The 24,920-nt window shown below is 38.8% G+C and overlaps 3 protein-coding genes and 1 long non-coding RNA gene across 8 annotated transcripts; 2 read left to right on the forward strand and 2 right to left on the reverse strand.

Moving 5' to 3' along the window:
* Nucleotides 1-898: 898 nt before the first annotated feature.
* On the reverse strand, nucleotides 899-10,342 carry LOC122093372 (protein TPLATE-like). Of its 3 annotated transcripts, none has more exons than XM_042663707.1 (7): nucleotides 9,200-10,342; nucleotides 7,521-8,117; nucleotides 5,552-5,913; nucleotides 3,868-4,171; nucleotides 2,982-3,101; nucleotides 1,972-2,430; nucleotides 899-1,665 (listed from the first exon to the last, which is right to left on the reverse strand). In XM_042663707.1, exons 1-7 carry the CDS (start codon nucleotides 10,328-10,330, stop codon nucleotides 1,129-1,131), a joined length of 3,510 nt encoding a protein of 1,169 aa, XP_042519641.1. In that variant the 5' UTR covers nucleotides 10,331-10,342; the 3' UTR covers nucleotides 899-1,128. The 3 variants fall into 3 exon arrangements, 2 of the variants coding, with proteins under 2 accessions (XP_042519641.1, XP_042519649.1); XR_006144434.1 differs by lacking the exon at nucleotides 899-1,665 and adding an exon at nucleotides 2,787-2,885 and having other exon boundaries at nucleotides 2,293-2,430; XM_042663715.1 differs by lacking the exons at nucleotides 899-1,665; nucleotides 1,972-2,430 and adding an exon at nucleotides 2,519-2,885.
* On the forward strand, nucleotides 10,313-12,103 carry LOC122093414. 2 transcript variants are annotated; one of them, XR_006144441.1, is made up of 4 exons: nucleotides 10,313-10,450; nucleotides 10,939-10,982; nucleotides 11,145-11,539; nucleotides 11,652-12,103. It is a non-coding gene; the product is annotated as an uncharacterized LOC122093414 (long non-coding RNA). The 2 variants fall into 2 exon arrangements; XR_006144440.1 differs by having other exon boundaries at nucleotides 11,145-12,103.
* A 2,749-nt stretch (nucleotides 12,104-14,852) lies between these two features.
* Nucleotides 14,853-19,395, forward strand: LOC122093391. Of its 2 annotated transcripts, none has more exons than XM_042663735.1 (4): nucleotides 14,853-15,739; nucleotides 17,263-17,694; nucleotides 18,080-18,386; nucleotides 18,829-18,966. In XM_042663735.1, exons 1-4 carry the CDS (start codon nucleotides 15,308-15,310, stop codon nucleotides 18,864-18,866), a joined length of 1,209 nt encoding a protein of 402 aa, XP_042519669.1. In that variant the 5' UTR covers nucleotides 14,853-15,307; the 3' UTR covers nucleotides 18,867-18,966. The 2 variants fall into 2 exon arrangements, with proteins under 2 accessions (XP_042519669.1, XP_042519663.1); XM_042663729.1 differs by having other exon boundaries at nucleotides 14,871-15,739; nucleotides 18,929-19,395.
* Nucleotides 19,396-21,893: 2,498 nt separating this feature from the next.
* On the reverse strand, nucleotides 21,894-24,286 carry LOC122093406 (probable tRNA N6-adenosine threonylcarbamoyltransferase). The gene is made up of 3 exons (XM_042663747.1): nucleotides 23,553-24,286; nucleotides 22,557-22,712; nucleotides 21,894-22,382 (listed from the first exon to the last, which is right to left on the reverse strand). The coding sequence occupies exons 1-3, from the start codon at nucleotides 24,096-24,098 to the stop codon at nucleotides 22,041-22,043; spliced, it is 1,044 nt and encodes a 347-aa protein (XP_042519681.1). The 5' UTR covers nucleotides 24,099-24,286; the 3' UTR covers nucleotides 21,894-22,040.
* Nucleotides 24,287-24,920: the final 634 nt, after the last annotated feature.

A 24,920-nucleotide genomic window follows, 5' to 3' on the forward strand; every position in this document is an offset into this window, starting at 1 on the left:
TTAGCACTTGGCATCTGACAGGGGGGATAAGAGATATGGATTTTTATTTGAATGTATTGTGCACAACCTTCCTACTTCTTTTGAGGGTCAACTTCCTGAATCTTCCATGTGAGTAGAAGTATTAATTCATGCCAGGTTGGTATGGTCATTGACAATATCTGGACTTATAGTCTCCACTTTACAATTTATGGAGAAGGTCGCATTGGCATCTCTGTATGGGTTCGAATCGCTCCCGGCTATGGCCTTGATTCACATCAGATTGGAATCGCGGTTAATATCGGTGAGGAATCGATCAGAACCAGCCCAAAGTTGCCCCAACACTAAATTTTGAAATGGGATTGGCCAGAATCGGGATTGGTCTCAGCTGATTCAATCCCCATTTTTTAAAACCCTGAGCTTAGATCTATTTAAAAATTGCCAATCTTTAAAGTGGTTAGGCCTATTGTTGCAGAAAATCGTTTTATTGAAGCAACGGTTTCAAAAATTGGGAATCAGATTGATGAATCCTCTGCGACCCATCCCAATTTTGATCGATTCAACACAGACGAGCAACAAAGCTGAAGAAAAGAGAGACCAAATCACCATTCTCCTCAACTTGGGCAGGGGAGAGAGAAAATCACCATCAAATTCCAACCATTCAAGGGGAGGGGGTGGTAGGGGGAGAGACCAAATCACCACCCAATGGATGTTCAACCCAAGACTTTGCCAGTCTCAAGTCCAGGTAGAAGAGGGTTCATGTGTCAAGTCAACAACTGGTATTGCAAAGCCCTTAGCCTAGACATTTGAAAACTTTCTTGTCATTGAATGGTGAAACAGGATTTTTGTTTCATGACCCATTCAGTTGTGGTAAGGCTTGTTGAATTGAATTCCTAGAACATGTGGAATGATACAATAGGTATACTTGAACAATAAATTCCTCCATTCAGAGCAAAAATAACAAACTGTTACATGATTTCCAATGGAATAAAAAGGACAACTTTTTTTTGGGGGGGTGGGGGGGAAGAGGAAAACAAAATGCAACTCCATGATCACACTTTCCACATCTTCATCACCAATTCCAAATAAAAAGAAAGATCAGAATAAAAGAATACGACTACCAAATGCAAACCTGAAGAAAAATCAGTGCAGTCAATGAACTTTTGTCCCTCTCTCTTTGCAAAGCATATGCCATTCCTGCAGAACTGCTGCCTGAAGTGCACGCTGCTCAGCTTCCTCTGCTGTCAGTTTTTTTGATAAGGTTGAAGGCCCCTTTGGCTTACCATCTTCTTCGCCGTTATCTTTCTTTTCCTTCTTCTTGTTATTAATCTCATCTGTTTCCTCCTCTTCCTCATTTTCTTCCTCATCAGGTTTTGAATGTTTTGGTGGTGGTTGGGCTGCCTTGAGCAAGGCTATCCGTTCCATTGAGATTCTCAGCCTCTCTGCCGCAGCCAACTTCACTTCATCTTCCGGCATGTATTCCACACCCCCATCTGTAATATCATCTAACCATCCCTGTAAATCTGATCCAATATCCTTTATGATTGATGAATCAGAGGCTCGGGCCACAAATTTGCACATCATTGTTGTTGTCTCGTCTCCCAAATCTACATTTCTGCTCACTTCACTGGCACCAAATATCATCATGCCCAAGAAGCCACCAAACCAAGTCTTGGCAGAAAAACATAACTGTTCCAATACAAGAAGTAGAAATTAACAAGTTAGGTACTGAGAATTCAAGAGAAAGATGTAAACAGACTGAATGTACGAAGAAATAAAATCTTCGTAGGCCGTTGAAAAAAAAAAGATTCTGCCTTAGAAGCAGTGTGGAATTACTAAAACAAGTTCACATGGTCTATGGAAGTAAAGAATGTCACTAAACATTTGAATTTACGTGCACATAGTTATCAAAGTAGAGGCATTGAATCATTGATTGAAAAAGAATATTCAAAGATATCGAAACAGCAGGCATCATGAAAGAATGTCATAACTTACTTGAAACCCAGCCACTGTTTGGAGGACATGAGAACAAACTCTATGGAAAGGCTTAGAGGACAGGGATTTTAGTCCACTAAGAAAAGGAGAAGCACCATATTGCTGTGCAGCAGTAGCCTTGAAACCACTTCCTTCATATGTATATGCACCCGTGTACTCCAGTATAGCTGGTAAACTAGGCCACAGGCGAAAATATTCAACAGGTGAGATTTTGTGTGGCAAAAGGAGATCAGTCAGTGGAATCTTGTATGGCTGACACCTCAAGACCACTGGTTCTCCAAGTTCTGGTCTTAAGCTCCTTTTTTGCCTCATGATTTGTATCTCATCTTCAGCATAATCTCCATCACCATACTCAACTGCAGCATTGCTTCCATCGAAAGGGTGGTACAATACTTGAACCCAAAGAGCACATCTCTCGAAGTGGGAGACTCCCACAGTCACACTGCAAAGCACAGGATCCTAGGAACAAGAACATCATGTAAATGGACTATAAAACCTCTTAATAGAGTAGAAGTTAGGCAACTTTGTGATGGGTCACTTCGTGATGGGTCCCAAGAAAAAAATATATATTTAGGGAGAATCAACTATTTGGAGAAAATAATCTTTCCAAATAGTGATCATACAGACTAATCGGTGGCTCTCACTTAGTATAAGCTGCTTCATGAATCATACATGGAAGACTTTTAATATCATAAGCAGTGAAGACAATGTCCATCGAACGAAAACCATCTTTGCTGTACAAGGCCAAAGTGAGACTAATCTTTTGTATGATAATATAAATTCACCATTGGATATAGAAATCAAAATTCTCTAACCAGTAGAGGTGTAGCAAGGGTATATTGTACGGGACAGCATGATACTGCTTTAATTTTCAATGTTATTCCTTGCTACTTCTCCCTTGTGTCTTCATATCTCTGTAAGAGGTCTTCGAAAATTAGAGTCCCCTACACCGCATCAATCATTGTGCATATGCAGGAAAAATAAATTTTAGTTTAGTCTTGAAATAGAACCTGGGAAACAAGATTACGCAATTGCCGCACTGCGAGAGGAGATCCATCCATGAAAAGTGCACCAGATAACCCCACTCGGATATCCACCCTATTAATTACTAACTCGGTCAAATTTAAAACCTGCAACATGTATACCGATCTGAGAAAATTTGTTGACATAAGAGTAACTAAACCACAACATGAACCAACTTTGATGGAAGAAGTAACATGATCATGCGACAGATAAATATGTCAATCAAGAAACCATACCCTACCGGAAGGCAGAAAAGTCATATCAGATGCAAATATAATACCGCCAACCAGGAAGCACCAAGCAACAATGTCAATCCTTATAAGCATAAAAGGCATAAGACAATGGAAACTTTTGATGAATTGGCTCCCAAATATAGATATATATATATATATTTTCCCCCCTTAGCCAGCAAGTAGTTGAGGCATAGAGAGTTTACTATTTTCTTGTAATGATTTATTCATTATAAAGAAAAGGTGAGGCCAATGGAGTGGAGGCAATTTGAATTTGAAAAAAATGAAAACACGGCTTTGTGCTTTGTGTGTTGGAGAGACAGTTGCTCTGTGAGAGATTATGGTGAGATGCCATTGGTGAGAGACCAAATTACGGTCAAAGGTCATGGGTGAGAGGCCCTTCCCTATCCCCTTCTTCTGAGCCATTTCTTTCTTTTAATCCTATGTTGGTAGTCTGTCCCAAAGTTGAGTGTTAGTTCACCGCGATCCTGATTTTCTGTAGGAGTGTTAGTATTGTTCTCTTGCAGCCTAGCTCTCCCTACATTACAGACTGTAAAGTGAGTTCCAGTTATATGATGCTAATGTTTTCCAGTCAGAGCTCATGAGCCTCCAGATTTGATATAAGTTATAACAAGAGCCCAACCTTTAGATGCAGGGTGATCCTTCCATCAGTAGAGTCAGTCAAATGATATGCTTCAACATAGCAAGGATCACTGCTTCCTGTCAACGTATATCCACTTGGAGGCACCTTGATGTAAGTAGAGTCAATGCCTTTTGTTAAAAGAAGTGTTAATTCACTAGGATTGGGCCGCCAAAGCTCTTGGATGGCCTTGTGGACCAATCCTTCCACCTTTCTGTCTTGAGCTGCAGATGCTTCATAAAACTGAACAGTAAATTTGTGGTGACTAAAAGGGTAATCTCCTCTGCTTTCACAAACTCCAGCCCAGCTGAAAAAAAGGCACATGATTATAGAGAACTATCATACATGAAAAAACATATCTAACCTCCAAAACATCTAAGCATTAAAACCACTAGTTTCCTTTGTAACCAAGGACTTCAACTCTTCTCAAGCATCAAAGACATTGTCAACAAGACATTAAATAGAACTTCAAAACATTATATCAATAAGTAAACCATTTCCAAGAGAGACTGAATGAGGAAACTCCCCTGTTCAATTTCCAAATGAACCCAATCATTTAGTCAGTACCCTAGTTTCCTTAAGTTGCGGCCATTATCTGCAGGCTATTTGGGTCTTTTGATCCCCGACTACATCAGCTCCACTCTACAACCTAGTAGCTATGTCTGTTTCTGTCCTTGGCTTCTAGATAATTTACAGGATATATTTTCTACATCAAAACTATTAATTATGAAAAATCCCTCGAGAGCATTTTAGTACAGCTTCTTCTAGGGAATCTAAGGTCGAATCCCTGAGAAGTACTGTCCATCTCAAGTTCAAGCCAAAGAAAAATATACTCAGTTGGCTGAATAACTTGATGAAGTTTTTTTTCACTAGTAGGTATTTTGACTGGCAAGGATGCCTCCAAAAATACAATGATTGATAAGAACAAGTACACTCTTTTTGCCAGCTCAGCCCCTGCTCTGTAAGTCATTTGACGTAATGGAATTCATTCCCAAAATAAAAGCATGATTGGTTTCAAAAGTGCAGGCTTAAACATGTCACAAAATATATTTGTTCGTTACACCCAATAGCTCAAACCATTTTTCATCAATTACTGTGCCCAAATTCAGTGCATCGGTAAGGTTGCTCCATTGCGACTTAGTGGTCTCGGGTTCAAGTCGGGAAACATCCTCTTTGCAAAGCAGGGCTAAGGCTGCGTACATAATGACCCTCCTCAGACCCCCATTGGCCGGAGCCTCGCACAGGATACACCCTTTTATCGTACCCCAGATAAAGCCAGATTTTGATCAACCAGACCATCCAACAATGGCTGCTATTACACTATTAGCTCAAATGGATTGTTTTGAAATAAAAATCAAACTAGGATATCGGCAAATTCAACGTTCAGAACTTGGCACTCCTTTTGAAAGTGATAACAGAAGAACAGATTGCACATTGTTATACAATGTCAAAGTTTAATCTCACAGTGAGACAGTAGTTTCAAACTACAGAAAACACAGCAAGTTCAAAATTGTTCACATTAATGTATAAAATATGCCTGCACGATAACCACCTTCCCGTTTACATAGTTCTCCTAATATGATTACCTAAGAGAATAAATTGGCAGAAATTTTGCTAGTTTCAAATTTCAGCACTCCCATATCCCATCAGAAAAAATAAATGAAATCCGTGTGTTCTTGATGCTTACCTGCTTTCAGGATGAGCTGTGGCATATTTAATTCTCTGCAATATAAGATGGCACTGATGCTTGTTTACTGAGTCAGCAAGGTCATTATTTCTGAATTCCTCTAGTTCTTTAGTCAAAAGCTGCCCTGCCCTTGGATGACGAGATCCCAGTCGTTGAGCACATAGAAGAATTGCCTGCACGTCCTGAAGCCTATTTGTTGTAGTTGCAGATGAATCTACATTGAATAAGACTTTATTCATGGTTGTAACAATAATGTTCAATGGATCCTCAGGGTCATCAGCCAAGAGAGGATCCAAACCTTCCAGATCGATGTGTTCTGCAACAGCCCAAATAAGGCGGGCACAGGTCCTAGGTGTGTTCACCTGATGAGCGGTCAAAGACGAATAAGGAAGATAATGAAAGACTATATCATAATGCTTCAATGACTTGAGATGGAAATTAAAATCAAATAAGGAGAACATTGGAAAGGGAAGCATCTCAGAACAAGAAAGATGCATAAAACTAAGGGGAAATCTCTAAAGAGGAGATAAGCAATTAGCATTGTCCCTGACTTTTCCTAGTTGAATTGCCCCTGACTTACTAGCAAAAAAGGCATTTTTATTTTAAGTGTTAATACTTGTAAAGAGGCATATTCAGTCATTTTACTCATATTGCTTTCACTTATCCATTGATCAGACTAAGACATCTCTTGATAGCATGAACGAGTAATGACTCAATCAGCTGAATTTCACTAGAATAGCAGCTTGAACAATGAAAACAATACATTTTAACTTTCTAATCCAAACACAAGGTGCTCTATTACCTTTTTTTATTTTCAAACCCTTAAGATTGGTTATTCTACAATTTGAGAGCACAACTGGAGAAATGCTTTTTTGGCTAATGGTGCTCCAAGACTTTTATCTCTCCAAGTTCTAGAGGATAAAAAATTAGCTAAAATAACAGAGAATTTGGGGGCTTTGGAAGATCAGTCTAGTTCGAAGAATTTTCAGATTAACTCAACAGTTCAACTTTTTTTTTTTTCAATTCTAGTTGGGGAGGGGGGGGGGATAAATATGAGTTTTTACTTTTTTCATAAATTGAAGGTGTTCCATGGCCCTTCCTTTTTTGAATCTTTCTTTTCTCTCATCCATCAAGTTCAAATCCATGTTTTCATTTCAAGTCTATATCCCTTTTAGTCTCTCAAAGATAAACAGAATGGGAAAGAGATAAATAAGTAAGCTTATGAACCTACTGTGACGATTTTTTAAACTTCCGGGTGACATATCAATCCTTCTCTCTATCATACCATATCTTTCAACAAAAAATAAAAGCAGCTCAGATATTTTCTGGGGGACAACTCCAGACCGGACACAGCACTTACAAGTGGGGATGAATATGGTTCTCTCTGAGGTTTCACCAGCCAACTACCACCCCATTCTCCTACCAAATTTATGGTTTTATTTTTATTTTATTTTTTTGGTATTTCCAGTGGATGGAGAGAGAGAGAATTAATCTTTCAGAAAATTTGAAATATTTTTTCCCTCCAATTAAAGAGAAAGAAAATTTCATTTTTTTTTTCTTTCTTTTCTTTTCATTTTCCTTTTTATCTTTCTTTATCTGTTTAAAAGTTTTCTCTTCACTTAAAAATTATCTACTTGAAGAAAGGTAAAACTCCAAAGTTGTCTTTCAAGCAAGTTATAAAAAATGACTAGGCCAATATACTCAACATGTGTAGTATGATAGTACAGAAGTGATGGACACATACAAAAATCATTTATTGAGTTTATTTCATTTCCAACTTACTACACCACCGATGATAAGTATCTGACTCCATATTTACAAACTGGAGTAAATGAAATAAAGAATAGACTTTTGAACATGTCCATAGTTAACAAAGAACAGGGTAGTTTTCATTTATGTAATGCCTAATGCCTCATGATGGAAAGCATAAGAATGATACTTTTGTGTTTAGAAGGAAAAGTTTACGAACCTCACGCAGGTCTTTAACCAGCTCTCTTTGCAAATTTTGTAATCTTGTCTCGTTTAGAATCTGATCCTGAGAAGCCCCGTCTTTAACCTTTTTGACACCTCCTCTGGTATCATAGATATGGCATAATCTAACAACTAACTTTAAATAACAATCTATGGCATAAGTCCGCCCCTCACAGTCCCATTTAACACAAGGTTTACAAACTTCCACCACCTCCAGAGCTGGCTCCGTCCAGTTTAATGCACCATAACCAGTACCATAAGCCAAGGCTCCAATAACTCTGCTCTCTGTACCTGAATTCTTTTGCTCAGGCAATGGAAGAGACAACTGAAAACAACTTTCCACTAACGAAGCAACCAACTCCTCTCGAAATAAGCTTTTACTAGTTACACTATTAAGGTCACCTTTGATCCTCACATCCTCAAAAAGTGAAGTAATATCAGTTCCAGCAAGGGGTTTCTGTCCTCTTCTGACACTTTCCTTTGCAAAGAGATCAACACAGAGAGCTGTACGACATATACATGCAAGAGCATACATACGATCTGATTCTGCCCTCAGGTTTCTGACCATAAGAAGCAACCTCTTGAACAATGAAACCTGCAAGCATAAAAAGTATGATATCTAGTTATACCCTTTAAGCAGTAACCATGACAACATTAAGGACTAGTTAACTACTTCAGCTAGAAAGCTTGGAAATTTAGTGGATAGTCTGTGGGCTAAACATCAAAAAGTACCAAGGAAACTAAGCAGCAAGTGTTTTGTGTTTCTACTTCCCTGTTTCTAGGAAGATGAGTGTAAGAAAAATTTGATCAGAGCATAGACACAACCCTACAGAGCTGAGCCAACAAAAAATATCGGAGTACAGGTTCATATGAATCACATTTAATAGGTACTTAGGTACAGATATAGATAGTGGATTAAACGTGAATCATAACTGACCATAAAACTGAATAACAATCCCTACTCTTCAAGAAAAATGATGGCATGTAGAGCAGACAATTAGCTTTCAACCTTCCACTTTCTTTCATTAACACATTATCAAAAATGTCCCAAAACAATGAGTAACCACTCTAGAACTAAGCAAACAAAATCATAGGGTGATGCTTGGCTCTCCACCTGAAGATGGTGCAGTGAAGCTAAACTTTGATGGGTCTTCCCCTGGGTAATCCAGGCCATCAGGACTGGGGTGGCTCTCAATCCAGTTTTTTTTTTTTTTTGGGGGGGGGGGGGGTGTGTTGGGTGTGGTTGGGTTGGGTTGTGTTGGGAATTCTTCTGGAGCTTATTCCAGGCTTTTCAGAGATGGAAATTCTGTAGAGTGGAACTACTTTATCTAGCATACCCAGTGCACGAGGCTCCCCCACTGTGGGTTAGGAGAGGGTCATAATGTATACAGCCTTACCCCCCTTCACAGAGAAGCTGTTTCGACTTGAACCCGCGACCACTAGATTGCAATACCCTCTGAACTAGCAACTGTCATATCATTGGTAAATTCTGAAAAAGGGGGGCCCTTGGAGTTAGCTCATGTTCTTAGGCATGTCAGGTTCCTTGCTTCACAGGGTTCAGACAAACAAACAAACAATTGAGCAACAATGTGATGCTTAAATCTTATTTGGGGAAATAAGCCAGATAAATGAAAAAACATAGAGAGAGAGAGAGAGAGAGAGAGAGAGGATTCCAACCTGCATGTGAAGATCCAGGAGATGTAGATTTGTCACAACAGCTCTGACTATACTTTCTCTAGCAGAAGAGAACTCTTGTCTATCCCAAAGAGTGAGAATGGCAATAATCGATTGAGAAGCCCATTCAGGCTTCCCTCCAGGAACATCAGCTAGATACAACATATTAATTCCCACCTCAAATATTAAAGCAGGATCCAAAGATGATAAGAACGGCACCAAATGCGTTACCACATCCGAAACACCCACAAGCTTCTCGGCATTACCCAAATCCAATATATTTCCATAACCGCTTCTGCTTCCAGAAGACTTGGAAAGCTTCCGGATAACCTCAACGGCACCGGAAGCGACGGCCTTCACCGCAAAAACAAGCGGAGATACACTAACCCGGAAACTCTCAATCGGTAAAATCAGAGACCTGGCCATCAAAGCATTCCTCTTCTTCCAAATGAAATCAATCATCAAAGAAACCCAATTCGATCGGATTGCAAGAGAATTCTCGCTATCAACAAGTTTATCCCCTGCCAATCTGCTCATCCTCTTTGAATTGAATTCCTGAAACAACCTTCCGACTGATTCAAATGCAATTTTTGAAACTGCATCAGATCGATCAAGCATGTTCTGGCCGATCCTTCTCCACCAATTTGAAACCCTATCGAGCAAATTCACATTGTTCTCACACAGAGTGACGAGATCATCCCTCGCTAGAATGCATCCAAGCGTTTCAGTGATTGAATGTCGAAGAGTATCACTATAAGAATCAAAGCAATTGGAGATTTCCTTATTGCAATCGGAAATAAGCTTGCCGAGACGATAGGAAGGTATAGCAGCAAGGATGGAGACAGCAGCGGCAGTGACAGCTGGGTCAGGGAAGTCGAGATCGGTGCGGATACCAGCGCAGACAGTCTCCCATAGATCAGTGGTGAGTCGAGTCGAACGGATAAGATCGAAGGCAAGCTTTTTGCTAACGGCGGAGGCCGGAGATGCAACTATCTCTTCGCAAGCGGATTTTGCAATGACGGAAATGTCTCTGCCGGCGGCTGACTGTTGAAGAGCTTGCAGAAGGGCACCGGTCTGGCGAAGGGCATCATTGGAGCGCAGATCAGCCTGGATCTGAGCGAAGAGAATGTCCATTATGGAATATAATCAGAGAGAACCTTAGTTTTTCATCCCAAATTGATGGATTAGATAAGTCTTCCGGCTTTGGGAGACTATAATCATCTCAGAATCGATGCCATTGTCTACTTTTCTGAGGTTTGATCTCTCTCTCTCTCTTTCTCTCTCTCTCTCACACACACACACACATGGCTTATTCAGATCATTCCCCGGTCAGATTTTCCGGATCACTCTTCCACGTGGTATGAGTAAGAATGGCTCAAAGAGATCCTTTCGAGACAGTTGTTATTCCTTCCATCTTCAATAAACTAGAAGGGCAGAGACTATAATTCTACATTTTTGTTGAGATGCAATTCAATGGGGATGCTCCAATGCAGAGCTCGTCCATGACAAAAACAAGTTCTGTTATGGATTCAAAGCAGCTTTATTGAATCTTTTTTCTTTCAGTTACTGTGGATTCTCAGTTCCATATTCATCAGTTTTCTTCAATGCAAACCAACAATACAGTTTCTGATACTCATTACAAGAATTTTCCTGTTGTTGAGTATTTAGGTTTCAACCATTTTAAAGCCATCACCTGCTACTTGTTTGATGAATTGACTAATAGAATACTTGCATCAATGCAGGCTATTCTGGAGATGAGGCAACTACTTCAACCTTGGATCTAGAGGTGCGGTTAAAAGCTGATGATCGTCGTTATTTGACTTGGATATCTTCCTTTTCATTGTTGATAGGTTTTAAAGGAATTAAATTGATGCTGAGAAGCATGTGTCGTCGTCATTATTTTTAGCCTTAATGTTAGTTATCTGAACCAGTCTACAACACATTTCAGGTTTCACCAGTGAGCTGTAGCAGTAGCTTCAATCCCATCCCAATTCGCTGATGCTGCCATGATTCAGTATGTATCAGATAATGTTACCTTTGTTCAAGTGCTTAATGTGATTTACATTATCATTTGGAGTTTTGGGTGACTTTTGCTGAATTGATCTTAAGTGGAAGAAGGCTAATCAACATGTTAGTTCAAATGCATTCAATAACTAAGGTTATAACAGCATACTTGACACAGTCCTGGAACATGCCAATGTGGGATATCCACCCCCCCCCCCTACTAAGGAAGAGTTCCTAGGAATTACATCATGTACAAAATTCCAGAGCTTTGCCATAAGGAAGTTGGTCTATTAGCCTGTCTCTATGAATGAATCAAAACAAACTCAAAATTTGTTAAGAGTGAGTGAGCTCTTTGTTACTATGGTCATTTGTATTACGATATTTTACCTTCTTTTATGTGCTGCTTACAAATTTATATCAACTCTCTTGTGTTTGTACAATGTATTTAAAGGTATCCGGATGAAGAAGAAGGTGAAATCCCTTGGGCATTTATAGTGAGGAAAAAAGTCAATATTCTTACTGAAGCACAAGTAATGGATTTTATTGGTAAACAGGCATTTTTAGTTCCCACAACCAAGAGAATATTTCATTTCCTTTTCCGTGACTCATCTATTGTGAATATTGGTTGCCTAATAGATCCTACATTTCATGGGTCTCATTTCTGTAATGTTACTGTTCTTTAGTTCCTCAGACGGCACCATACAATAAGATATGCCGAGTTGTTTTTTTTAACTCAATTCCAAAGTCTCCTGCCTGAAAGATTTTGAGAAGAAGGGATCTTATCAATCGTGTTCTTCCTGTTGCTTCAACTAAACCATGGTCTTTTTTGTTTACTTGACGATAGGTATATAAACACTTCAATGGCCTCTTGAATATACTTTTGGGTCATTCAATTGCTTATTTCATTATCTGTTAACTTTTTGGTCCTAGAATGTGTTGATTCATGTATTTTGTGCCCTTTCAGAAATAATTAATGCATTTCAGCCTTCCAGAACGTGAAACAATGCTGTATGTGGGATAAGTTGATTGATTTCTGGTTTAACTATGGGTCATGCTCTCGAAAACATAAACATGGTGCATTTGAGCTTGGTAGAGGCATGACCTTGTATGATAGGTTGTTGCCTCTGACTTAAGGGTTGAGGGAGACATGGTGTCCGTTATAGATTCACAAGTGGGATTTCTTGGTGAGTATTGAATTTAATCTATCATCATGAGTTATTTTCTGAAGAATGCAGTAGCTTATATATAGCAAACATTATGAACCATCAGACATAGAAATTCACAGGCTTCTTGTAGTTTATGAGGTGAACCAGCTGCCAAACAAATTCTGGTTTTCTTTGGGCTTGGATCTGTTCCTAAAATTCACAAAGAACTATAATGTTTCATTAGTGAAAGATCTTCACAGGCTTCTACTGAGAAATGTGTGGCACTATGTAAGGAGAAGGTAATCTGGTTGCTTGACTTTTGATGCTAGCTAGTGGATCTCAAGAAAGAGGAGACTACTATATCTCATTTATTGAAATGGTTTTTCTCTGAGGTAGTTTTGATGTAAATTTCCTAGAATGGATATAGCTTTAACCAGTGAAATTTCTAGATCGTTAATAGCAAAGGGTGATTTCTTCCTCTAGTAAGGTAGAATTCTACATTATGTGTTGCTAATGGGATCTCTGTACACAGCTCTGTTCAATGTTGATCATTCATTCCAGTAGGACATCAATTAGGCCTTGATGGAGCAAGCATTGTAGCTTTGGGTTGGCCTAGTACGAGACCACTTCGATTCAGCTGGACTGAAAAGCAGATCGAGCCAACCGATTAACACCCCCTATTGGAATGATTAATATTGAACAGAGTATTAAGTGTAGCTTGAGACTTAGTAAGGGTCATCAATTACTGATGAAAGGTCGGTTGAGGATTCTAAGTGGTGAGCATAGGCCGCATGTGGTATCCAAGCCATCCACGGACGTCGAGTGGGGTTAAGGCAGTTATTCTAGTTAGGTAGAAGAAGTGGAGATTTAGGTGACAATACAGAAAGCCATCCATCATTGATTTTTTTTGTTCGTTTTCTTCTCCTCTCTCTTTCACATGAAACGACCTCAATATCCTCAAATGTACGATATCATTTTACTGCGTGTCGCCGATATGCTCAATATTCCACTTGTGATAACCCTCTTCCTAATTATAGTTTTTTAATAACTTACCAAAAGATGTTAAAATACAATTTCTCTCTCACATAGATTATTTTATTTCTGAATATATGAATCCCATGTGGATTATACATTTTTTAGGACAATCATTGGTGTGATCTGCAGATTCCTCCCTCCATTGCTAGCATGGAAAACCTCATTGTAAGTGGGAAAAGAGAAACGTTCTCCTTTAATAATTATATTTTATGGAAAAAAATACCGACATTTAAGGTATACCTATATTAGAGGGCGTTCACATGGGTTATTTTATTTCTGAATATGTGGATAGGTATACCTATATCAGAGGGCGTACCTTCTACCAGCACCCTCTCTCTCTCTTATTCTCTTCATCTTGTACGACAAAATAACGCTTTTGTAGAACCAACGAGCGATGGTGGGGTATGTCGACTTGAACTCATAACCAATCAACTCAAAGCTATGATGGGGCAAAGACTTCTTTTCACAAAAAGTTTCATTTTATTTTTTTTTACATAGGTTAAATAAAAAACAAAATCATATGGAGCTTATAAAAACAAAAGTACACATAAGAATATGCTCACATAGTTGAATTCCTCATAAACATTGGCAAAAAAGATTCAATGAGTGATAGCCTAACAAGGATTGAACGACAATGGCAAGCGCTACCGCTCCAAGGGTTTTCCTCTAGCCATCATCAAGAGTAGGCCTCTCTTAAACCATGAGAACGTTGCGTGACGAATACATACATATATTGAGTAGCTAGTCTATCATCCTTTTCGAATAATGACACAATCATTAATTACAGAATATCATTCACAAGGAGAAAGCAAGCAGGAAAGCCACATTTGTCATTTTTATGTCAGTCTTCAACTTCATTCTTTATCAGTAGAAATTTTTATCTTTTTTTGCTCATCATTTTTTTTTTCAGATAAAAAAATCTATGTACTCCTTTCTCACAAGTCTCTCTCCACTTTTTCCCCTGCCCTCTTTCTCTTCGTTAAATATGTGACTTTCTTCTCTTTTTTCATTAAAATTTTTTTTAATATTTATTATTATTCTGTAAAAAGAAAATGTTTACTATTGACTTTGACATGTAAATTGCCACCATATTAAAGGGATAGATTATAAATCCATTCCCCCACTCTTTTTTTTTTCTTTGGGTTGGGGCCATGGGGGAGCTAACCAGTCTGCGTCAGCAAGTCAGAGCCCTATTAGAGAATAAGGCTCTCATGTGGGCCTACCGCCGACATGGATATGGGCCTTAATAAACAAAACATATCATTTGGGCCCGCCGGTGGAGAAAGCCGCATGTTTGATTTTTGCGTCCGTCTCTCCGTCGTCTTCAACTACCTCTCTTCCATGTTTTTTTTTCGTTAGAAATATAATAAAATATTTTCAGATAATACCGTAGCCGGTCTGCGTCGTCGAATCTGAGCCTCAGAACTCAGAAGAGTTATACGGGGGATTCGGAATTTACTCTTACCCCCTTTCACCATCCCAAGTTGTCGCTCCCCTCGCCTGTAATTCCTTCTTCTGCCACTTAAAAAGCTAAGTAGTCCTGAATAAATGAGTAAAGACGAACTATAAATATCAGAGAACACAAATGGGAAAGGGGAGACAAATGAGAAAGATGGGTTCTTGGATCTGGGTTTTTGACTGGTAGATTAGGGTGGTCTAGTGTGCTTTTTATGCTCGAACCCATATTCTCCGTTTTTCTTACGAGTTTCTCTTAATGTTATCATTAAGTATTAAAGTAAGAACAGTCCACCTCAACTAGATCTTCAATGGTTCTGTTGCTTTTGTAGTTCTGTTTGTGCTTGCTCACCCAAAAGCTGAGATATTTCTATCCCTCAACTTATAGCATCCATGGTTGTACCTCCACAAAACCCATAATCAGCTGTGGTCTGTGGCTGCTACTGCTTTCTCATTCTTCTAGTCCACAGTAATGGGTGACCCTCAGAGCCGAATTGAAGAAGTATCTCCTGCTGAGTTCCCCCTTCTTGTTACAGAGAATACCCAAGAAGAGAAGGAAACCCATCTCGATCGAATTCTCCATCGTCTAGATATCTTCCTCTGTTTCTTTGGCTTCCATCAGTCCTCTCCACTGGGCTTTCTCTTATCTTGGGCTGTATTTCTTCTCCTTGGTATTGCAGTCCCAGTTGTGATACTTAGGCTCTCAAGTTGTTCCAACTGCGAAAAGTATCAGATTTACAACTTCGAGCTCGACATCATCGTCTCTCAGTCTTGTCTTGCTGCCATTTCACTTGGTTGTGTTTCTCACAATCTTCGTAAGTATGGTATTCGGAATTTCCTCTTTGTTGATCGGTTTCATGGCCAAATGCTCAGATTCCGCAAGGAGTACATCGAGAAGATCGAGGTGAGCAATTCCAAATCTTCACCTTTATTTGTTTTCCTTCTGTGTCTGCTTTAAGTTTGAACAAGACTGGTTAGGTTGTGTAAACATATAAATTGATGCGAGTATCAAGCGGCAACCAAGATATTTTTCAAAAAACAGAATAGGCATCTGAGACCCGCTCAATGGTGCGCAGGGTATACCTGGCGAACACTGTTTCAAAAAACGAAATTAGATCAGTCGAATTGACCGATTTGGGTCGCCATCAGTCATGACTGATCCCAATTATGATAGTTCAGCTAGGAAAACAGTCAGGGTAGTAGCTGCTTTTGTACAGATTAATTCAAGTTTTGAGACTAGAACATAAGAAGATCTAACCAGAAACTAGAATGAGAGAAGAAACTATGCAAGAATGAGAGATCAAGCTGAGATAAGAAGAGCTAAACACAGGGGTGGTGCAGATTAATGAAAGTAAATGGGAACCGATCTGTGGAATTAGAAGAGATGATAAAAAGATAGAATGGGGCATGAATCCACTTGAGGCCAGAGGCCCCTCCTTTGAAATCTACCAAGTAAACACTGCAAATCTCTCACACTAGCAGTTAAGAAACTAGACACTTTTGCCTCCAAATTGTGGTTATGGCATAGGCCTTAACATGTATATATAGACTTGATTCTGGACAGAATCAGACACTGAATTGTACTAACTGAAATGAATAATTAGACTGAAACTGAAGACAGAACTAAGACTACTAAATAAACTTGTCGTCCAGCTTAGAAGGAATGCTTATTCCAACTAGGACTTTGTGGACAATCATAAACTGAGACAAACAAAATCTAATCAACAGCAACCCCTGGGACTCCAAATTGGACTTAAAAAAATAATTCATAACTTCCAACTGGTTTGACTCACAATCAAACCTGAACACAGACTCCTAACTAGCATAAAAAACATTATATGCGGGTCAGAAATCAAGCATTTCTTCTGTTGGCAATGATCATGATTTTGTAACTATGTTCTAGAAATCTCTCTCATTGTGTTTTATTTATTGAAAATCATTGTTCTATCAAGTCCTAACTGCTAGAAAATGATTCTTTAACTGATTTACAAACAGTAGAAATGGAGCAAAGACAGAAATGATAGTTGAGAGTGAATTGGTTGAATTTCTTGAATTAGCACCAGGTCTCACCTAAAGATGAGGTGAAGATTATAGTGCTCCTTCGAGGATTTTTACTGTTTCAATTCTCACTTGTTAAGTTATTCAATTTACAGGTATAGTAGGTGAAGGTTCTTGTGTTCCTTCAAGGTTGTTTACCGTTTTTAATTCTCGCTTATTAAGTCATTCGATTTACAGGTATTATGACAATTTTTTTTCTAGATATTATTCCAGATTGTTGTTAGGTACATATTTATTTAATCTAATTATTTAATATCCTGCAATAGGTAGTTAACTAATCAATAAAATTTATTGTTTCCCAATATCCAACTTATAAAATGCTAAGCTAAATGATAATTCTAATCTTTTTTTTTCTTAAATATTGTCTAGGGCTTCTTCCGCTTGCTCATTTACTGGATGTTGCCCTGCTTACTTCTGAAGACTGTGCATGAGGTGATTCGTATTATATATGTGTATCGTGATTCCTGGTGGCAATCTGTTGCTATGATACTAGCCATGGTTTTTTCATGGGCTTATTTGACCACAATCTCTCTATCGGCTTGCCTATTGTTCAATTTGGTGTGCAATTTGCAAGTTATCCACTTGGACAATTATGGCAAGCTCTTGGAAGGGGATTCTGATGTTTCAATCTTCATCGAGGAGCACCTTCGTTTAAGGCATCATCTCTCTAAAATAAGCCATAGGTTCCGGATTTTTCTTCTTCTAGCATGCTTAATCGTGACTGCAAGTGAAATTGTGACTCTCTTCCGGACTACAGGATCCAGTGGAATCATCAATATAATCAACGGGGGGGATTTTGCAGTAAGTATTGTAGTTGTCATTACTTTTTTACATATAAATGGTCAAAGAATCATTTATCCAATGATATGCCTTTGTCCTATAGGTTTCGTCCTACAGGTTGTAAAAATGTTATTGACAAAAGATGTAAGAGATCCCAATGAACCACCAGATGGTTTTGATGTGAAAAATTTCCTTCCTTCCAAATATGTAGTTTCATTTTCCTATTGTTTGACAGAATATTATGTATCCAAATGTTAACAGTCATCCAATGTACTTGATGTTTAAGTGTCGGAGATTCTCTTAAAAAAATTATAAAAAGTTTGGATGATGTTCAAAGCTTAGTGAGTTTAGCCTTATTCCTGATGTATTTCAGTCTCTTATTCTTCTTTTGCTTTAATGTTGGCAGGTCTCCTCAATTGTTCAGGTTGTTGGAATAATTTTTTGCTTGAATGCATCTGCCAAGATATCCAGTAGAGTTCATGGTATCGTTTCGGTTGCATGTAGATGGCATGCTTTAGTAACATGCAATTCTACCGATGCATCTGAATCAGGGGTCTCAAATAGTGTGGGGAACTTGGAGGTCACGAATTCATCTGGCTCATTACGTATAAATTACTCTGAAAGTGATTTGGAGTCAGTAGATTATCTTGCACCTCCCATGAATACACGACCAGTATCCCATTTATCCACATACCACAAGAGACAAGCCTTTGGTATGTAATCCATATCTAAATCTGTGTGTATATTCTTTTACTTTGTATTCGAAGAATTTACCCTTTTTGACTGAAGATCAATAGAACATGTGAAATCTGTGTTACTAGAAGTGTTCTCTATGACATCAAGTCCCTACAAGCTTTGCTTTGGTACTTTTATCAATTTATATTACTGCTCTAAAAATTCAAATTATGATGGACCTTCAATATATGAAATTGCCTACCTCCTTTAGTCAAGTATAATGCTTTCAGATCTGGCTCATATAGCATTTTCATGATCTTTTCTGATAATGCTTCATTAACTCATGTGTTCTGTGTTTGTGCACGGAATTCTTTATTTTCATTGCTTTATTTTTAACTATATGCTGATATTGATGTGTTGCTTGTCCCTATGCATTCTTCATCACGAATTCTTGAATACTTGTCTATTTGCATGTTACAGTTCTACTTCATGTTCATTGCTTCTTTCTCTTGACATAAGCTTCAAGCCTTGATTGTCTCTCCACTAATCACGTTTACACTTGATGTGCTTGGCTAAGCAGTGGCATATTTGCAGTCAAATACTGGTGGAATCACCATTTTTGGATGGATAATAGACCGCGCACTTATCAACACCATCTTCTTCCTTGAGTTTTCATTGGTACTTTTTGTACTCGGAAAGACCTTAGTTTTGACTACGAAATGACTGCCCAATAGCAACCATATCTTTCCTCCCAGAACATGATATCTTGAGGCTGACAAGAAATATGAAACCCAGCTCCAGATCCTGAAAGCTCGAGTCCTGTAAAAAGCCCACCTTTGGGTTTTTTTTCATATTCATGGCATCTACCAGCAGAAGGTGAGGTACAAGTGCACCATTTGCTCGTGTTGTTTGGACTTTCAAGTTTGTCCTGGGTAGGTAGCATGATCACTTACCTACAAGATTGCTACACTATCTGTAAAAGTTTGAGCTTTTAGGCCTTGAAGATGATTTATTCAGAATTGAAATATCTAAATTCTTTTTTGTTAAGATTTTGATTTTCAAAAGAACTTTTGTAACCTTTAACCATCAATCCTGCAGGAGGTTATAATCCCCTTCTCCTAGACATGGCTCCACTCCATTCACTTGAAAGTATTGGTGAAACCTTCATTAAAATAAATAAATAAGTACTGGTGAAACAAAACAGTCAGGGTTTTAAACACAGAATCATGATCCAGATCGGATTGAAATTGGCCCGGGAATCGCTGTTTTAATATCCTATAGGGTTTTTCTATACAAGGATTGGAAGAGCAAACTCTTTTCATCCAGCCCCAATTCTTGAAACCTGAGGCCAGTGGTCCACCTCTCGCACCTCCCTCCCTTTTTCACTAGTACTTTCAAGGGCCTAAGAGGAGTCAAAAATCGAAGTCAGCAAATTAAGATCTCATACTATAGAGAAATGCTTGGTCACACTGCCATGTCTTACCAATCATCTTTGCCTCCACAAAGGCAAAACAAATGACAAAGGAATTGCAACAATGTAGGTCCCAAGCATTCTATCAAGAATCAGTCTCTCCAAGCCCTAAAACCAATCTAATTGATATACTAGGTACAAGGAAACCCACAAAAGTCATAATGAAAGTTGAGGGACCATTCATAACACTTAAAATCATTTGCAGCCGCTGCACCGATGCAGTGAGCATCGGATGGCTAGAAGCTCCTTGGGGCACATGTCCAGATGTTCTCAACCATCTGATGTTCATCACACCTCACCACTCGCTGCAGGGGATGTGGACTCCATTCATAAGGACACACGAAGTGGTGGATTCATTGGATTTTCTTTACATTGATTTTGTCATCAATGGTTTTTGGTGGGTTTTTCTTCTGACCAAGATAAGATGTTCTAGATGGCCAAGCAAGCAGACCCAATCTATTCAACATGTTTAATAACATGAAATGGTCCTTAGTGAGAAATTTAAAAGGCTTGCAATTAAGTTTGCATGAAATTTCTTAGTAATTATTGTGAAACCAAAAATATGAGAGCACCAAATGGAGACTTAAGCTTGTCTTCAGTTGTTTCTCAATCTGTTGTTTCCCTTTTCTAGTATAAATGAACACAGCACACGAAGGCCATAGGTGTGAGAGATTACTTGGTCAGAGAAGAGCAGCTGAACAACTCCATCGATGTGGAACTTAAATATTAATGAAATGGTTGGATGAAGTCAATCAATCAATCTTTTACAATTCCAGAAAATATCCACCCTGAGGTCCCTACCACATGTCTTGTCTGAAACTCAAGCCCCTTACAATTTTTGCAAGTAAGACCTGAAGCTAGCTCAAATCGTATACATTTCCATGTATTTACATAAATCATATACAGGGAAAGGGCTGGTTTACCCACAAGAAGAGGTATGGAAGGCGATGGAAGAGCAACAACTGACAATCTACATCTACCATATGAAGTGATATTGCACCATCTTATACAGTGCTAAGTCATAAATTAACGCTAGATGCCTTTTCCTCTCGTCTGATGAGGATGATTAACTTATGTAAGAAGTCCCCCTATAAGGTTTTTTGGATCACGATTTCTTAATAGTTATTGACCTTATAGTCTCTAGCTTATGTTCAAAATAAAAGATACCAAAGAATACTTAGATTTTAAAATGATGAGAATGTATCATTTCAGTGTAACCAAACAGTTTTATAGGAAGAATTACTACACAAGATTAGGGTAACTAATAAACAGTTTTACAGAAAGAATCACTACACAGATTCAAGGTAACCACCAAACAGTTTTCCAACAAAAAACATGTACCAGACTCAAGACAACCAAACGATTTTTCAGCCAGATAGGTAGTTCTGAAGAATGTTTCTCAAAAGATTGACATCTATATTCGATACATGCACCATTTGATTTACGCAACCAAACACATCCTAAAGAGATGCTCTACTTTCAATTCAGAAAGACTTCTAAGTCCACAAACCTAGCAATGCTAGGCATGACAATCTGTAGTACTCAAAAGGAGCCAGGGCTGGTTTTACAGTTGGAAATGCTTGGTGGGGTTTGAACCATGAAGCTCTTTGGGGCCAACCCTGCCTCCCTCTTCTCTACTTCTGTTCTCTTCCTTTTCTCTTGTTCTTATCCTCTTCTCCCTCCCTCCCTCCCCACTTTTCATGATCACAGCTAGCTAGAAGAGCTGATACAATAAAGGTAAAAAGTAAGAGAATTATCAAATCCACCTAGCAAGGTGTTGTGTGAGGATCCTATTACATCGCCATTAATAACACCTTCAGCTTCAGAAATCTTCATTGAAGTTATTAAGAATAAATATCATTGATAATGGGATTTTCTTGTTGATGACACCCCATAAGGTGTTAAATAAGAGGTGTCAACTAGAAAACAAATTGTATCAAGCAATGATAATGAAATCCCATTTGAAGAAATCAAAAATTGTGTGAAAAACATGATGAAAAACTCCAAAATAACCACCCCCATGGTCCAGAATTATTTCCATTCTGCAGAATCTGCAATACTAGAAACAAGTAACTAAACTGAACTGGCTATTATATTATCATTTTTAAAAGAAGGAATCATTATACAACAACTAAACTAACATCTCAATCAGACAACAGACTACTGACTGTAATATACATATCTCATAAAAAATTATTGCCTGGAAATGATATATCCTTCCCTATGTGGTGTTCTTACTCAGCTCATCATCCCTGACTTTCCCTCTCCAAATTGCTTGCACTTCATCAGTGCGAAACCTTTGAGTGAATGTTGATTCCTCTAGAGGTGTTGTCATACCATGTGCATATGCTAGGAGACCGGTGTATGCAATCATTGCCCCATTGTCAACGCAATACCTGTCATCAGTAGCAAACAGCCGACCACCCCTCTCAAAGCACATTGTTTTCATCATCTCTTGCAACCGTTCATTGGATCCTACACCTCCCACGATAAGAACATCCTTTTTGTCACAGTGTGCCATGGCTCGCTCTGTAATCTCCACAAGCATTGCAAATACTGTTTCCTATAATCAATTATAAAACACCAAAGCATCTTAGTTACTCTGTCTTTGTTAATCAAACGCCAGTTTTTAATATTTACCCAACTCACATATATCCCTTTTACATTACCCATTTATGGCCATTACTGATCTGTAGAGTATAAATGGAAGCATTAAAAGAACTACAATCAATCTTACCTGCAAGGAGAAGCACAAATCTGCAGGGGTGCACTCATTGTTTTTGAGTTTCTCCACAGCAGTGGCTTCAATACAGCTCAGAATCCCACTAAATGAAACATCCATTCCTTTGACAACATAAGGCAATTCCAGAAACTGTTCTCCTTTCTTAGCAAGCTGGTGCATGAAAAATTTAATTAGAGTGTCAAAACAAGATCAATTTCTGTAGGAAAGATATCAAAGCAGGTATCCTTTAGAACTACTAGACAAGCATAAGGAACAAGTTTTACGGTGAGTTTTATAGGGCCAGGACTGGATTGATCATGTGTTAAATTTCAACCCTAGTTCAATCATACCCCCACCCCCAATGTATTGGCATACACTCTTGGTAGTCCTGGACTGGACTTTTGTGGTGAAACTTGACATGTGAGCAGGTGATCTTGAGGCCTACCAGTCCAAATTTTGGGCATCTCCAACATGCCACGTGGGTAAAAGGTGACTCATGTAGCAAAGCTTTTCAGAATGGCCATGGAGGAAATATTTTTGCACCAATTATATATATGAATTGGAACAAAAAAGCAAGACGAAGTTTATGCAAATAATTAAGTTAAAAGGGAGTCACAGAACTATCGGAGACCTTGTGAGTTCTACATTCCACCTCACAAATTCAGCTGCATATATGAGCTACTGTCACTGGAAACATTAAAACTAACAGTCAAATAATACTTTATCATTACTTAATAAAGTCACATATCAAATTAGTAAATTTTACAACTTCTAACAATCCAATTTGATAAATCAAACACATCAAACTACTAATATAGATTTGCATAAAAGAACATAAATCCATAACTAAAGCATGCAGCCTATATAATAACACCCACAGACCTTTGTTTGAATCTATCATTCCACACTAATAAAGGATGCATTGTTAGTTCCTCAAATAATACAGGAATAATTGCCGGCTAAAGTTTAATTACAAAATGAAAAAAGGACTATATTGCAGTCGGTCAATACCTGCTCAATGTTGTATCCTGGGCTTGGATCATTGGAGAGTGTTAGAACCCTAGCAAACCTATCAAGACAGTTCCCAACAGCAATATCAAGGGTCTCCCCAAAAATGCGATAACGCCCCTCACTATAAGCAATAACCTGTGTGTTTCCACCACTAACATACAATACCACAGGATCATCAGCCCCAGTAACAATCCTCCCCATCTCAATGTGGGCAACGCAGTGGTTTACAGCAACAATTGGCTTCTTCCACAGCTGGGAAAGCATACGGACAACCACAGCAGAAACCTGAAGAGGAGCACCCATACCAGGACCCTTTGTGTAACAAAGGCAATCACTTTCATCAGGGGTAATCTTAGCAGTTTCCAGTGCAGATTTAACAAGTGGAAGAACGTGTTGGAGATGGTGTTGCGCAGTCTCCCGAGGAAGGAAGCCCTGACCAGGTGGGGTGATATAGGTGTGACGTGGGTTTGACAAGATAGTACCATCAAGGGTTACAACACCAACACCAATCTTGTTGGCTGAACCCTCAAAGCCCAATGCAATCATCCTTAGGTCCAGAAAAAAAATTCAAGAGCTTTAGCCTCTCAGGTCTAAAAAAAATTTTTTTTTTTTTTCCCCTTCTCTAAGCTTTGCAAACTGTATAAGCTTCAAATGTTTCAACTCAAAGTGGAATTTTTTCCTGGAAGAGCATCAACTGTGTTATGGACAGTATAAGAGAGAGAGAGAGAGAGAGAGAGGATACGTGCTGGTATTCTGGCGGCTTCTTCGCCGTCGTTCCCTTACGTTGGCGGCGACGGCAGTAGTTGAGGGAGACGATGGTGGGAAGCCGGGAAGGGAAGTTGCGAAAGGGCGCACACGGAGTGAAAGAGACCGAGAGACAGAGAGCCCGAGACCAGGGGTTGAAATCGTCTGCAATCCGATCCGATCTCGTACAATTCCGTGCAATACCACCTTTAGGCGGTGACACATGTATTGATGCCAATGCAATGGTCCAGATCTGATTTAAATGTCTTTTTGTTGATTTAATGTTTTATTAGTTGTACCAGATCTGGACCATTGTATTGGTATCAATACACGTGTCACCACCTAAAAGTGGTATTGCACGGAATTGTACGAGATCGGAATTACAGACGATTTTTTTCCCCGAGACCAGAGGGAAAAAACATAAAATAGATGGATTTGGGGGAAAAAAATCGTCTGCAATTCCGATCTCGTACAATCCGTAAAATACCACATTCAGGGGTGACACGTGTATTGATACCAATGCAATGGTCGAGATCTAATTTAAATGTCTTTTCACTGATTTAATGTTTTATTAGTTGTACCAGATCTGAACCATTGTATTGGTATCAATACACGTATCACCGC

The sequence above is a fragment of the Macadamia integrifolia genome, chromosome 2 (genome assembly GCF_013358625.1).
Source record: "Macadamia integrifolia cultivar HAES 741 chromosome 2, SCU_Mint_v3, whole genome shotgun sequence".
NCBI classification, from domain to species: domain Eukaryota; kingdom Viridiplantae; phylum Streptophyta; class Magnoliopsida; order Proteales; family Proteaceae; genus Macadamia; species Macadamia integrifolia.

Bases quoted from the DNA above. Each gene is read 5' to 3' on its own strand.
- LOC122093406 (XM_042663747.1), bottom strand. From the start codon at position 24,098: ATGATTGCATTGGGCTTTGAGGGTTCAGCCAACAAGATTGGTGTTGGT. The intron at 22,713-23,552 runs GTATTGACCGAC...TTCATGCACCAG, and splicing joins CAGGATACAACATTGAGCAG to CTTGCTAAGAAAGGAGAACA. The intron at 22,383-22,556 runs GTAAGATTGATT...AATTGATTATAG, and splicing joins ATTTGTGCTTCTCCTTGCAG to GAAACAGTATTTGCAATGCT.
- LOC122093372 (XM_042663707.1), bottom strand. From the start codon at position 10,330: ATGGACATTCTCTTCGCTCAGATCCAGGCTGATCTGCGCTCCAATGAT. The intron at 8,118-9,199 runs GTTGGAATCCTC...TTATGCTTGCAG, and splicing joins TCCTGGATCTTCACATGCAG to GTTTCATTGTTCAAGAGGTT. The intron at 2,431-2,981 runs GTTCTATTTCAA...TCTTGTTCCTAG, and splicing joins TGCGTAATCTTGTTTCCCAG to GATCCTGTGCTTTGCAGTGT.
- LOC122093391 (XM_042663729.1), top strand. From the start codon at position 15,308: ATGGGTGACCCTCAGAGCCGAATTGAAGAAGTATCTCCTGCTGAGTTC. The intron at 17,695-18,079 runs GTAAGTATTGTA...TAATGTTGGCAG, and splicing joins TCAACGGGGGGGATTTTGCA to GTCTCCTCAATTGTTCAGGT. The intron at 18,387-18,928 runs GTATGTAATCCA...TTGGCTAAGCAG, and splicing joins CCACAAGAGACAAGCCTTTG to TGGCATATTTGCAGTCAAAT.